The sequence below is a fragment of the Aedes aegypti genome, chromosome 3, assembly GCF_002204515.2.
Source record: "Aedes aegypti strain LVP_AGWG chromosome 3, AaegL5.0 Primary Assembly, whole genome shotgun sequence".
Lineage (NCBI taxonomy): Eukaryota > Metazoa > Arthropoda > Insecta > Diptera > Culicidae > Aedes > Aedes aegypti.
The window spans coordinates 65,769,575-65,785,857 of record NC_035109.1 but is presented as its reverse complement, the minus strand read 5'-3'; the positions used below and the strand labels follow the sequence as shown (position 1 = coordinate 65,785,857).

Sequence of the window (16,283 nt, the reverse complement as noted above, 5' to 3'; positions counted from 1 at the left end):
TCTCCATAAACCGTAGTATACATAATGGCGAAAGTTCTAGTACTCAACTGAATAGGCCTCCAATCGCGAAACGCAACATACTGTTAGCCATCTATACTTTGGTAGCGCAACTAGTCAGATGATGAGAGATTTGATTTTTCACGCATCCATCACATGCCGCTGTGAGGAAAAATGTTTTATTTTCCTGATATAAGACGGTTCACAGTGAAACAGTTAGGCGGAAAAGGTAGGAACACAGACAAACAGACGTAACACTCTAATTATTTGCATCGCACAGCAGAATAGCGCCCAATTCTAATATTTGGTAGTTGGCCGACGGGCCACTCGTGGCGCTCGCATCACTTTTGTTCGAGTTTGACATCTGCTCACAACCGCCACCTAGTTCGCGATTGGCCTAATGAAGTATTTTTAGCATTAGGCGTAAATGTTTACGTGACTATGTTTTAAATTGATAATTATTCTAGCTGTTACGTTTGTTTGTCTGTGGTAGGAATATCCATTCTCTTTGTTCTACATACGTTTGTTTTTTGTATTATTGCACTACTTCCATAAAAATTGAGATCCGGCTGGTAGGAGCACTAGTTTGAGGTTGGAAAACCAGGATATGTGAGGTTAGTTTCATTGGAACTTTCGCCTGAGCGATTTTTGCGCTTGAATAAAACACGTTTCGGGACATTCTCCGCTGCCCCTAAAAATACCATTGGGTAGATAAATGAATTCTCTACCATTGGATCTCATTCAATTTCATACATAAGTGAAGTAAGCGGTGAAAATAAATATTTTGTTCCGAATGTTTTGAAACCATGAATGAGTTTGACATTGCTCTCGTCAACCATCATCGTGACGACAGCAGCACACCCCACCGGACGAATTGTCGTATTGGGAGCGAATAGTGCCTTCCACTGTTTATTAGCGCTGTCATTCCTGTGCGTTAAACATAATGTCGGAAATGGTGCGCTGTATAGAGCATTCGATGGAAAATACAGCGCACTTCTTCCGACATTGGGTGGTATGGATAAAAAGCGTTGAACTTTACTGCCCATAACTGCATATTTGTAACATTCGACAAAAGTAGGCATTGAGTAAATGGAACACCAAGTGTGCATTTTATGGCAGTATGGGAGGAAACTTAAATTTCTAAAAATTACCAGGAACTCAAAAGTGCTTATTTGAGGCTGATATTTTGTACAACTCATATCGCATGCTGGGTGAATTGTCAGAAAATAATTCTGATGGAAATTTCATTGCTATCACATTACGAGGCCAATTTGTAATCTCAATGTGACTGTTATGCGGTTATAATTGAAAATGTGACAAAACAACTTGGTATTTTTTTCGAATTTTCTAGAACAATCTCACAGTTTTCAGTAAGTTGATCGAAAGTATTTACCATTTGATGACTCTCCATGATATTAACTCCATTTTGTCAAAAATGTCGAATGTGACTGTTTTGCAGTTATGGGCAGTTTACTACTTGTAGCATCTACTTAAAAACAAAATCCACACTTCTGCAGGTGAATCCCGGCGCACATTTTCTTCGAAGAGAAGAAATTTTCTTCCATAATCCACCAGCAAGAAAATTTTCTTTTCTTCGAAGAAAATACGCGCCGGAATTCGCCTACTGGTATGAATGAAAAGCCTTCCGAACATGCAGAACGTACTGCTTTCAAACATGATTAAATAATAAGAGTAGCGTCAATGCCAAGATTGGAACAGCGGCGTACTGTCATTTTCATACAAATCCACGTCCAATCGAGCAGGAGACCTGTCAAAACCGGAACAAGACGTTACTCTTATTTACAGGCACTCTACGGATAGCAGTGACTGATGCTGAACACTAAGAAAATTCCATTCAGAGTGCAGAGCGATGCTGCACGTTAAAAATCCACTCAGAGTTACTCTTAAAATCAATAAAAACATGCATAACCGGGGATGCCAAATTTGTCCTTTAGGGTTCACTCACATATTGCATAACGCCAAAAATCTTGGGGACACCCATCTACCCCCTTCTGCGTTATGATATGTGTGAATGAGCCTTTATTCAAACGACAAATCATGTTAAAATATGAATATTACTACATTCCCGCTATACATCGCGTAATCGAGCTTGGACACAAATTCATGTAGGTTATGTAATGTTACAAGATTTGATGTATACATTTGCGATAAATCTGGCATTCCCTTTATGTGCATGTGAATTCTATGATGATTTGACAACAAAGATTTTTCTGTGAATTTTGGAATTTTAGCTAGCAATCTGTATCCTATAAAGTGGTCTTGAGATTACAGCAACATAACATTATACTATTTGGATACATTTTTGGATTCGAGTATTGAGATTCTGATGTAAAATCAGAAAATATCAGAAACACCTTCTCAAAGATACCAACATAATTTTAAATTATCAATAACCGAATCATATGTCGGATTTTTAATATTGCCACAAGAATCCTAGAAAGGCTTACATAATCCCAGAGTTATTATAACAAATCTGGAATGTCTGTCGGAATCACAGAATTTGCTCTGAAATTCTGGAATTCCAAAGGAAATCCGCGAACAATGGATGTCACAATTCTCACGTAAAATAAAGAATTACTTTATAAATAGTGAATTCCATCATACATCCAAGGATTCCTAAGAAACAAAATAATTATCGTCATGCCAGAATGAACATAATTATCGTAATAAGTATCTTCGTACCTGCCACAAGATATACACATACAAAATTGTCAAATGGCATTGAAAACTCTCAGTTAATAACTGAGCAATTCTCGCTGAAACCAGGCCGCTAGTTTTCGATAAAACTTAAGGGTGGTCCTTTCTGTTTTCTCAAATTGGTGGACCCCTTGTACGCCAGCTAACTGAACAGTTTGCGAAAAAGCCCATTTTTTGATAAATCTTGGGTTTTTCGTCACGTGATATGTCTCATATTTCGTTTGGAACACAAAGCAAACTTAGTGGCATCGTATAGAGAAAGGATATAGCTTTCATTTGAAATCGAAAAAAAATTGGCAGCCATTTTGAATTTGGCCGCCATTTTGAATTTTGATAGAAAAATCGTTTTTTCACCATTAGCGCACCGCTAGTTTTTCTGATAATTCTGAGATCCCCATCAGAAAGCTGAGGAAAAATTGCGTAAGATAGGCTACAGGCCCAGATAGCCGTAGCGGTAAACGCGCAGCTATTCAGCATGACCATGCTGAGGGTCGTGGGTTCGAATCCCGCTGATCGAGGATCTTTTCGTAAAGGAAATTTTCTCGATTCCCAGGGCATAGAGTATCTTCGTACCTGCCACACGATATACATATGCAAAAATGGTCAATCGGCAAAGAAAGCTCTCAGTTAACAACTGTGGAAGTGCTCATCAGAACACTATACTGAGAAGCAGGCTTTGTCCCAGTTGGGACGTAAGGCCAGAAAGAAGAAGAAGAAGGCTACAGAAACAAGGTGAGCAATGGTGTTTACCCTATCAAATGAACGATTTTCTAAATCATGTTCTACGATTTTGACGCATATGACGAGTGCAATCAATACAAAAACCTTTTTTGTACTACAAAGAAACAAGTTTTCAACCTTTGTTGTTTTATTCGAGTAGAGTAAAGAATAAGAATATTGTTTTAAGTGAAAAAATCTGGCGGCCATCTTCGATTTTGACGCCATTTTGATTTTTAGTAGAAGAATGAATTTGTCACCTTGATAGCACTCAGCATGTCGAATTTAGTGACCACCAATAAAAAAAAGGTTACGTATACTCTTCTTCTTATTATTCTTCATTTTCCTGACGTTACGTTCCTACTGGAACCGAGCCTGATACTCAGCTTTATTAGTTTTAATCCAGGTTATTAGACAGGAATTTTCTTTTATAATGCGATTTCTGAGAACAGAATAATTCTACGACTTATCTTTGAATTAATAAATTCAATAAATGAAAACCGGTCAAAAACATTGATTGTATTAAACAAACATTTTTGTACCATTCATTGAATGAATTTTATAGATTGGGCAACGGGACATTAGTAAGTCTTGTTGTAATATCTGTAGTTTTAACGTAAAACATTGACAAAAGTGCATTAATTTAGAATGGAAATCTTACATTTTGAAGCAAAAAAACATCCTTGATTTTCTGAACAATAAAGTATCGTTTTTACTACCGCCCAACATGCATGTGAAAAATAGCGAAATTGAAAGATGAGAAGCAGGTTTTGTTCTGTTGTTCATGTTGAATTATGAGGTCTCCGTTAAAAAATAACAATCAGATTATATTTTTCTTATCTTATCTCAGCTGTTCAACTGATTGTTCATTTCTATCAATGGTTAAGACCAAATAAATGAAAGAAATAATGCTATTTTTCAACTCGAAGATATGCAGAAGAACCATTCAGGTAGCAAGTTAAAAAATCATACTTGATAATTTGTTTTTAAAGCTAGTTAAGCTGAGGGGCTGGCTCTGTTCCAGTAGGGACGTAACGTCAGGAAAAATAAGAACAAGAAGAATAATAAGTGTAACGGTAGCATTAAAGTTCAACATGTTGAGTGCTAACAAGGTGAAAAATCATTCCACTACTTAAAACCAAGATGGCGTCAAAATCCAAGATGGCCGCCCGATTTTTTCACTTAAAATAATATTCATATTCTTTACTCGACTCGATAAAACACCAAAGATTGAAAACTTGTTTCTTTGTAGTACAAAAAAAGATTTTTGTATTGATTGCATTCGCCATATGCGTCAAAATCGTAGAACATGATATAGAAAATCGTTCATTTGATAGGGTAAATACCATTGCTCACCTAGTTTCTGTAGCCTATCTAACGCAATTTTTCCTCAGCTTTCTGATGGGGATCTCAGAATTCAAAACTAGCGGTGCGCTAATGGTGAAAAAACGATTTTTCTATCTCAATTCAAGATGGCGGCCAAATTCAAAATGGCCGCCAATATTTTTTCGATTTCAAATGAAAGCTATATCCTTTCTCTATGTGATGCCACTAAGTTTGCTTTGTGTTCCAAACGAAATATGAGACATATCACGTGACGAAATACACAAGATTTATCAAAAAATGGGCTTTTTCGCAAACTGTTCAGCTAGCTGGCATACGAGGGGTCCACCAATTTGAGAAAACAGAAAGGACCACTCTTAAGTTTTATCAAAAACTAGCGATCAGTGACATAAAATTGGAATTCTAACGATGGGTTCCGATGGCGGCCTGGTTTCAGCGAGAATTGCTCAACTGTGTAAGTGCTCATAAGAATACTAAGCCTACTTCTCGGTTCTGTCTCGGTTGGGATGTGGCGCCAGAAAAAATACCGGAATTCACAAATAAATTCCAAATGGGAATCTCATTTTTTTCGAATTATCAGGGTTTCTACGGAAATCTGAAAATAACTTTCTAAATTTCAAAGCTGACATCGTTATCTCATTTTCAATTTAATATTGCAATTATTCCATTCATTTTAATAATATAAAAGCATGAGTAGCAACCTCTGATGCTAACTACTAGAAGCTTTGTAGTAAATGCTACCTTTATTCATATCAACGCGTTGTTTGTAGTATGTTCGGAAAGTGTAGAAAGAAAAATGACACAAACATGTTCTACATGTGGAACCGAGAATGTAGTAAACTCAACTTTACTACATTTTATTCATACCGCCCATTATCTTTAACGTAAAGGAAAGGCAGCGCTCGTAAAAAAGCGAAAGGCGCTATTCGGTTTAGTGCTAGAGAGACTATAGTTGTTGTTTGATAGGGCTGGGTTCATAATTTGGTGGGCAAGTTAGCTATTTAGTTCCGTACATGAGCTGGCTGAGTCATTTATTTTACTTCATGTTAAACGTCCATCATGTCTAATGTAGTATCACAGACAAACAGACGTAACACTCTAATTATTTGCATCGCACAGCAGAATAGCGCCCAATTCTAATATTTGGTAGTTGGCCGACGGGCCACTCGTGGCGCTCGCATCACTTTTGTTCGAGTTTGACATCTGCTCACAACCGCCACCTAGTTCGCGGTTGGCCTAATGAAGTATTTTTAGCATTAGGCGTAAATGTTTACGTGACTATGTTTTAAATTGATAATTATTCTAGCTGTTACGTCTGTTTGTCTGTGGTATTATGGAAATGTTCTCATAGCAAATGTGTTAGTTCAAAAAGGGTCTCACACTGTTCCCATTGTTGCGAATACTTTATTGGAAATAATTTTACAGCTACTGTACAGATTAGAGGATAAAGGCTTAGCGTTAGCGTTAGCGTTAGCGTAGTTACGGTATACTTCGTAGATTGGATACTAGCAACATTCATGTTTCTTTTTAATAATCTCATCCTGACTACTTTCAAGAACAAGGCAGGGGAGTATACCTTGTTCAAATCATAAACAAGAATACTAAAAGCATGAATATCGCTATTTCCGGCCATGCCCATCTTTACCGTAACTTGGGATAGGGGAAGGAAATGTTGATGTAGCACTTACTTAATGAGAGGCCACCGACTCAGCGACACCCTCATAAGTGCTACGGAGTTGGAGGTTGGGGAAGGTATATTGTCAGGATTCGCCTAGAAAGCTGGCGATAGACCATAAATATTTGTTGTTTAAGCGTTTTCAAATTAATCTTTTGAATGCCGGCAATCAAAAGAGAAAACAATAGCTTATTTATAGTATAAATAGTATTTCGCGAAATGCTTGTCGATTGTGCAGTAATATTTTTGCTCAATAACCAGTAAAAAGCAAAACCGATCCCTCCAGGGTCATCGGATTGTATAAAATAACGATACGCGTAAAAAAAAAAATCACGCCTATTGAAAAACTGTACTGTGCCCATTGAAAAACTGTACTGGGTGGTACTGTATTTTTAGATAATCGAAAAACGAAAGGAAGCGCGATCCCTCCAGGGTCATCGAACGGTTAAAAAGCATCCACAACCGATTGTTAGTTGCGTAACACCCGCCCGGACAGAATGCGCAATATGAACATAATTATCAAACTCCGAAAATAACATTTTCCGTTCAAGAAACGATCAGAAGTTCCACGACGCGGACAAAAACGATCCGGAAGGCTCACAAAAGAAAAAGTATCATACTGGAACAAACTCACCGGATTGATTCTCTAAATTTATGTGCTGCCTGTCACTTCCGGATGGTTCGGTGAACTTAGGGCAGCCAAAAACCAACAGTACTAAGGACACAAATCAAACAAATCACTTTTTCATTTTTCACTTTTCACTATTCCATTTCTGAATGTAAAAACTGTCCTGCTTGGGCTTCACGAAGCACTACCCAGCAAGACGCTCCAAAACAGAAAAAAACTGTACAGATTAGAGGATAAAGGCTTAAGCAATAATTATTCATAACTTAAATTTTGAATGAAATCAAAATTAAATATAATAAATTTGGTTTTCTAGGGAAGTTACTTAAAAATTTAAATTATTCTGGTTGACCTACAATAATTAAAAAAAAAAAAAAGACAATTTACACCGTCTTCAGCCATAGGCTGCACAGACTGAACATAACTAACATTAGACAACGGACACACGGAATGACCAGTGGACCAGTGAAGAATTTTTCGTTTGACGAAAAGTTTTCTTCGACTGGGGCGGGAATCGAACCCACACTCCGTAGCACAATACGCCTAAACGACTGACGCCGCTAACCGCACGGCTACGAAGCCCACAAATGGTATGAGGTTTTGTGCGAACAGCATTACAAAACTATTGAAAAAATCGAGCATATAGTGACTGCAATGAGAAAAAAAATCAAAATTTCTAAAAACCGTCTTTCAAAAAAGAAAACCAGCCTTAGTGAAAAATGGTGCACCAATACGTTTCCTTCGGTTTTTAGGAACATATGGTGGAAATTGGATCACATTTGTATGATATTCGGCAAGAAAAATACTTAAAAGGGTGCATTTCTGCCCGCTGTAAATCTCGAATAACTCCAAAACGCATAAAATTAGATATATGGCAAAGTTTTTCCTTATAAAATTTCCCATCTTTCAATAAGTAAGAAATAAGTCTAGCGTTAAGTTTGATACCAACTTTTTATAATATAAAACAAAAATGCCCTGAAAAAAATTATTTTCGAGCATTCAAAAAATCGATGTGCAAAATTTACGTGCTAATGATTTTTCTAGGATATCTTGGACCCCTATGGATTTACAAAAAATATAATATAATAATAATATAATATTGGTTTGGGTTGACAAACCGTTTGTCTTGATTTTGCTGAGCTATAAATATTTCTTTGACATTCTCACGGAACTCAGACTTTTATCAAAAATCTTGATGGGGCAACCTCTAAACGTAATTTCTCCGAGTTTCCCCCATACAATAGTTTTTTTTTATGACATCCTTAGCTTCCATTTGGAGTTTTCTGACAAAGTGAAATTTTGGGACTTCCCAATGAGGATACTATACTGAGTTACCCTCCGTGTACAATCACGAGTCCATTTTCTCTGGATTGTTAACATTTTGAAGAAAAGTTAAGTCGGCAATCCTTTGAACTTCCATTTTTTGCTGGAGTTGTCATATTGTAGACTTCACAGAGGTGGTCTTGGATCACATCTTCGACCTTAGTGGGTTTCAATTCATGAAAACGTATGATCGTTGCATTTGAAAACCCAGCTGTTTCCGAAGTCTTAAAAGATAAGATAGGGGAACTTACATATTGTCGGCAGCCTAAGCAGCTGAACTTTTAAGAGGGCAATTTTACGCCACAATAGAGCACAATAATTAGCAGCAGACGCCTTAACTACACTTGAGCACTCTTCATTTGTTAATTATTATACACAAAACACTATTTTATTCTCTTAATCTTCTATTTTTCCTCACCAAAGTCACGAGGCACTTGTTCTTTTATCGGCAATGCAATTACTATTGTCGGCAACAAAAATGTTCACTTCGGCAATCCAAAACTGCGCAAAAACTAGTTTATGTATTGGTAACATTTCATATCTGTTGACAAATCCTGAAATTAAACGTCACTCATTAAGTTCTACTTGTTGAAAGGGCCAATGCAGAAAAATACACACTACACTGAGAACATAATTGCAGTTATAAATAGAATAGCAGAGAGTCAAATTGAATACACAACGCCACTAAATTTATGGCGCCACTAAAATTATGGCAAATTTATGACTAAGGCACCGTCCACAAATTACGTAACGCTCTCACTATGGCAGCATTTCGGCTGTTAAAATTGCCATGTCATGGTCTTGCAGCAAATGAATCCAGCCTAGAAGTTGCAGCGTAACGTCATGGTTAATTGATTCATAATATTGTGCTTTGCAAGTAAAATCCACGGAACACGATTATCGGATTACTGGAATTTCAGAGTTGCGTTTGAATGGGTTACATACATGCCTCTATTCGCTACTCACACTACTGTTTATTAGAGTGCGGCTTACTTTTCAAAACCTCTCAAACCAAAAATTCTTGTACTCTTTTAAATTCGAATCATATTAGAAGAGAAACCTCAAAGTTTGAGCCAAAAATATTAAGATTTAGAGGAGGGCAAGCGTCTTGAAGGTAAATTTTCAAATTATAAATAATGGCCTTCAGTGAAGTCACCATAACTTCGGTAATTTCTAACCAATTTTGAAACTTTCAGCACCATTATCTTGAAAACTTATGAAAACTTTGTAGAATATCAAATTTGTGTAAAATCAAAACTAGTTACAATAAAATGTAGATTACTCCAAATATTTCCTCATTTTACTAAAATAACATCTTTGTTTGACCATAACTTCATGAATACTCAACCGATTCCAAATCTTGTTGCATGGTTTAGAAGCTTACTTAATTAATTTCATACTTTTCATTCGACACATTTCACTTAAAAATATATTTGACCAAGTTATTCAACAAAAACTGCACAAAACCATGATTTCTTAACGAAAAACGTCAGTTTTTTTTATTTTTTGTCAGCTAAACAATATTTTTAAAGCTGAAACTGGTTTTCCTCATTTGGAAAACCTTTGAAAAGGACTTGTCAACAATTTTTGAATAATTTTGAAACAATAATATTTTTGCTCATGGTAAAAAATATATGCACTATTCAACTCGTAATTAAAACAAAATGCTTTATAAACACAAGTTTTATAGGAAAAAATGTAATTTTTGGCGAGGGGGACGGACCTGGTGTAGTGGTTAGAACACACGCCTCTCACGCCGAGGACCTGGGATCAAATCCCATCCCCGAAATAGTCACTAAAAAAATCAGTGACGACTTCCTTCGGAAGGAAAGTAAAGCCGTTGGTCCCGAGATGAACTAGCCCACGGCTAAAAATCTCGTTAATAAAGATAGAAAAAAAAATTTTTTTTTTTTGGCGAAAAAAAACATAAATAATCCAAAGAAATTATATTTTTTCTTTAAAAAATCATGTTTTGGGTAGTTTTTGTTACAAAACAAAGCCAAAACCATTTTTTAGAAACATATGTTGTATGAACAGTATGGAAACAACTATTTTTTGCTTCAAAAACATGTACAGTCGAAGCTCGTTATAACGACCACTTTAATAGTGACAAAAGCTCTCTATAGCGACATTTTTCGGTCCCTTGAAAAAGATTTTAATGTTATTATTCACTATTCTCTATAACGACATTTCTCTATTACGACGCTCCCTTGTCATGTCGTTATAACAAGCTTCGACTGTACAAATATTTGAAATAGGTTGAGTATTTATGAAGTTATGGTCAATCAAATATGAATTTTCCAGTAAAATGTAGAAAAAATTCGAGAAAACTACTTTTAACAAAGATTTGTTTCGATTTAAGACAAATTTGATGTTCTAGAAAGTTTTCAAATATTAATTTTGAAAATAATGATGCTAAAATTTTTGAAATTGGTGAGAAATAACCAAAGTTATGGTGACTTCGCTGAAGGCCATTTATTAAAACTTGAAAATTCACCTTCAAGACGCACGCGCCACCCCAAAATTTTTAATAGGATAAGAGATAGAATTTAAGTAAAGTACATAATATTAAAATTTCAGTCTGTGTGACCTGTAGTCAAAGACGGCGAATAAATAAATATATAAATCTTAATATTTTTGGCTCAAACTCTGCGGTTTCTCTTCTAATATGATTTGAATTCATAAGAGCACACGAATTTTTGGTTTTGAGAACTTTTGGAAAAAAAAGCCGCACCCTAGTGTCTATGCGCAAAAAAATCGCTAAAAGGTAACGCGAAATTGAAAATTATACAGGCTATTTTTACATTTAATAAATAAAAAGTAAAAGTAATAAAAAGTGATTGCCGAGGAAAGCAAAGTGCATTAATTTTAATTTGTGATTTAAAGCACAAAAATTCAGTTTTTTCGAGTGTCTTATAGACAAATCAAAAGTTTAAAAGTGCATGAGTGATCGGTGCGTAGCTTTTGTGACAAATTGGTATTGGAGCGGAGAATTGGACCTTTCAAAGTGGTGAGTTTTTCTTAAGCTGTTCTTGTGTTGTTTTATTCGGCAGGTCACGAATGACGATAATTTCGTAAGCATTTATTTCATTCAATGATAAAACCCATGTTATGTCATATTTTTGTGAAAGATGAGGTTCACATGGAAGATTATAGTTCAAGGAATATATTGAGTACATTGTAGGTAACTCTTGTTCCGTAGATAAATCTTAAAAAGGACGACTAGTTTATGCTGCCGAAAATACCCTCAGGGTGCCGAAGCCATCATTTACCCTATCTGGAATTTAATATTTTCCCTGTAGTAGCGAAGCTATCTTTCCTCTTTGAGTTTAAATCAAAACATTCTCGTTGATAGGTTTTTGGATTTGTTCATGGTTGCTGAGTAGATTACGAGGCTTTTGGGGGGGGGGAGGCTAACTCGCTTTTAGTAACCTCAGAGTTAGAGTCCTGATCATCAAGAGCTATGGAAGAATGGATGTTTTGTGATTCAGCGAGCCTTCTTGTAATTTATTGAGTGTAAAATTTTTGATCGTTGATCATACAATCCATCGAAAAGGTTTTCAAATGTTCGGCCGACAATGTCCATATCATCCGTGAAGCAAATCAATTGACTGGATCTCGTAAGAATCGTACCCCGGCTTTTTAGGCCGGCTCTCCGCATAACACCTTCTAGCGCAATATTGCACAACAGACACAAAAGTCCATCACTTTGTCGTAGTCCCCGGAGGGATTCAAACGAACTGGAACCTTCGCACAATTTTGCACACCTTCCATCGTTGCTCTTATCATTCTCGTATGCTTCCCGGGAAAGTTGATCTCGTTCATGATTTTCCATAGGCCTACGCGGTCGATGCTATCAAAGCCGGCTTGATAACTTCCCACGAACTCGTTTACTACAGACGACGAACGATGATCTGGGGTAATACTTTGTAGGCCGCATTCAAAATGGTGATCGCTCGAAAGTTTTCACAATCTAACTTGTCGCCTTTTCATATAGATGGAGCATATTACCCCTTCCTTCCACTCCTACGGTAGCCGTTCTATTTCCACCATTCGATCACGTTCGTCCATCAAGATGCCCCCATCTTTATCCCTACACATCTCGGCTCGCGACACGAAGCCATTGCTGGATGCGTAGAACTGTTCCATCATCTCGCAATCTGTCTCCTCCAGGCGGCGTTTTTTCTTCCGAAAGAGGCGAGTCTGCTGTTGCCGATTCCGTTTATAACGTTCCACGTTCTGCCGGGTATGTGTAACCGTATGTGATCGTCGGCGCTGAACTTTCCAATCAACGGTCTGAATTCCTGCTTCTCGTCAAGTGAACAGGCCACAAATTTCATAACGGTGAAGGGGGTGGGTGGGTGTCATCGAAATGTTACAGCTCATATAAAATTCGTAAAAATATTTATATAAAAGCATTTAAGCAAAATCGCCATTTTTGGCGTTATGAAATTTGTGAACCTGAGCGTTCAGATCTCTCATGATGATTTTGATGTTGTGGCTTGGGTTGCTGTCGTACTCTCGTGCGAGCTGCGCGTAAAAAGCGTCTTTATAATCATCAGTGCTTCCCAAATGAGGGCTGTGCACGTTCCACGTACCGAGCTTCCAATCGCTAGCCCCTTTACGTCGCTGTGGTCTTCGCCGATTATCCCGATTCGTATTCTCTCGTTGATAATTCGTTGCTTGATTTTTTTATGGCTAGCTACAAAGGCCTCCCGAGTAACACACATGTTATAATTGATGCATATTAACTCTTATATGACAAAATCTAGTCATATAAGAGTTAATATGCATCAATTATAACATGTGTGTTCCTTGGGCTAACACCAACCCCCTAGATTTCCGGAGGACCATAGTGCACAGTTTAGCTTTGAGTCCTTCTCTGGCACTCGGACGATACTCAGCCGCTCCTGACATGGGGTAGAGACGCTGTTGTGAGCCGCTCCTAACCTGGAGTACAGACGATCCAGTTTTGCAAAAGCAACCCCCCCCCACCCCCCCCCCTTCCCTGTCAGCATACGACCAAAGTTCTACCCGGGATTTTTTACCAGATCTTCCCTAAGATTGGATTCCCCTCTCTGCTTTGCATTTGTTTGCTCTCACGCTAAGAAGCAGGCAGAATGCTGCTCTAGTGCAAGGCGTGTTCACTTTACTCTGGCTACAGAGTACAAAGCACTCACCTTGCTCTAGTGCATGTCACCGAACTCTGGTGATGTTGAGGAGTACTGTGTTGATTCTAATTGCCCGCACGCTTCGAAACCCGGATACCGGACTTATTCCATACAAAAATTAATATTTAAAAAGCTTTCATGCATGGAGAATGTAGGAGAAGATTGCGATCATGGAAGAGGAAAGTGGTTTAGGTCAACAAATATTGATTGAGAGCTTTCTTTGTCATTTGTGCATTTTTGTATGTCTACATCGTATGCTAGGTACGGAAATACTCTATGCCCTGAGAAGCCGTGAACATTTCTAATCAAAAAAGCTTCTCGACCATTGGAATTCGAGCCCACGACCCTCCGCTATGTCTTGCTGAATAATTGCGCGTTTACCACTACCGCTATCTGAATTTCAACAGAAAAACTCAAGAAAAATTTCCTAAAAAACGATCTTTGAAACCTTCGCGCATAAAACAAGGATCAAATTTCCTTGATTCCTTTTTTACTTCAATATTTTTCGTTCAATCTTGATTTTCAAAAAAATGATTAAATTTAATTCATATGCATACAGTTTTTGATAATTTTTAAATTTTCGTAATCAAATTTTATCCCGAAGTTTTATGCTTCAAAAAGATGTAAAATGTTACAAAAGTGCCTAACAATTTTAGTGACTAATTATTATTTAATTAATCAAACCCTTCCAATAGTTCAATACAAAATTTAACATAATTACATATCTCCTCAATCAATGTTCGCCTCGTTAGCATAATTCGTTTTCATATGGTGTCGGTTCATCTACTAACTTTAACATTTGCATTGTCTTCTGATAACACCAACGGGATACAGATGGAAAAGTGCACGGTACAGATTCCACAACCCGTAATCCGCAAACAGCTCCGGTTAGCAACTTTCAATCGAATGCGAACTTCTTTCTCCCCAATTCCCATTACAGATTGCGGCTCATCCTCATACTTGTACAAAGGCCGCTGCTACAGTACATGCCCGGATTCGACCTTCCCGTCGGACGCGGTCCCAAGTGGGCCACCGAACAACGACGATGAAGCTACCATTAAAGAAAGTGCCTTCATCGAGCAGCAACCGCTACCGAAAGGTTCATTACGACGCAGCACTGCGGCAGCTATCGCTTTCCAGCTGGTCGACGATAATTCCAACAATTTGGACAACGACGCACTACTGGTGCCAGTGGCAAAACCATCACCGCAAGAACGTGACACTCAACCTCACGAGCAGCAGGAGCAGGATCAGGAAAGCCGTTTGTGCATTCAGTGTCATCCCACGTGCCTCAAGTGTTTCGGCCCGGACGAATTTCAGTGCACCGAGTGTCAGCCATTATTTGCCTTCGTCGTCGACGGCGACAATGATGTCAATGCGTCGCATCCCAGTTCGGATGTGGGTTTGCCAAACCAACGACGTCACTGCGTCTCTATCACCGGAAAACAACGCTCGGGCGGAACAAATAAATCCCGGCCTAATGTTACATTATCCTACCAGGACGATAGCCAAAAGTCCGATAAGAGCTGGCAATCGTTCGACTACCTCATTATGATAACCGCCGTAGGAGCGACACTGGTAGTGGCCTTTGCGGTCATCTATCTGATGTGGCGGCGTTGCTTCAGGGGTGTCCTGTTGGGTTCCGGGGTAGGTTCTGGTGGCACCGCCGATTACCAGTACGACCGGGTGCGAACAGACGAAGCCAATGCCGGCAGTGAACCGTCCTACGCCGAACTGGTTCGAGACGAGATTGATGACATTCTGGGCGAAAGCTCCAGCGACGAGTCGGGCGGCAGTTTTATGGCCACCCGAATCATTGCACCACTGGAACGATAGAGATGTGGTGTCATTAGCATGGGCCCGAATCAGCGAAAGCACCATTCGACACTCCATGCCATGTGGCAAATGGAGCTAACACTCCGGCAAAGATGGGTAGGAGAGCATTAAGTAGTATGTAGTTGATTGGATTTCTAGTAGTTACAGGTAGGAAGGTGATGCAGAGAAATGAATGAGCACAATTGAAGTAAAATGAACCAGTTAGAATGAAGCTTTTAAACTAGTAAAGTAAGGTAACAAACAAAAAGTGATTAGAATAAAGTAGATAAATATTTTATTAAATGTTTGGTTATATTTGACTTTCGTAGTACATTTATATCACAGCAAAGGGGAAGTGGTGGAAAAATGAACACCATATTTTTTACCGAAAAAAAAACAATTTTCAATTAATTTTTAACACGCACGGACGAATTAGAACACAAATCGTAGTATTCGGGTTGATACGGAGGTCAATTGAAGTGAAAATATCAACGAAAACAAAGATTTTGGAAAACCACGTTTGAAAATTAGAACTGACGTAACTTTTTGCTCGGAAGTTGTGACGTTTTTCAGTGAGGTGAATATCGTTATAATATGATGCCAAATTTGATACTTTTAAATTTCTTTTTGAATGAGTTACCATCCTCAATGGATATATTTTCGGATATGCAATGAAGATTCACTAAAATATTTTTGCATGATGTTCATTTTACCACCAACAGCTGTTCATTTTACCCACATAGTGCAGCTAAAATGAACATTTGCATCGTTTTTTGCTAGCGATAAAAATATGTGAAAATTTAGCTATTTTAGTCTGAATTCGTATCGCTGCTATTGATATTGTCAATGCAGACAATAGTAAGAACGAACACAAACTTCGCTCAACTATTCCGACAGA

The 16,283-nt window shown here is 37.9% G+C and overlaps 1 protein-coding gene across 5 annotated transcripts in view; it reads left to right on the top strand.

Annotated features, from left to right (window-relative positions):
- The window catches only part of LOC5578803 (furin-like protease 1), an 826,626-nt gene extending 810,938 nt beyond the window's left edge, over positions 1–15,688 (top strand). For all 5 annotated transcript variants that reach the window (XM_021854005.1, XM_021854004.1, XM_021854002.1 and 2 more), the window contains one exon: positions 14,511–15,688. In XM_021854005.1, coding sequence (XP_021709697.1) covers positions 14,511–15,406 — 896 coding nt within the window. In that variant the 3' untranslated portion in view covers positions 15,407–15,688. The remainder of the gene's footprint in view (positions 1–14,510) is intronic.
- Positions 15,689–16,283: the final 595 nt, after the last annotated feature.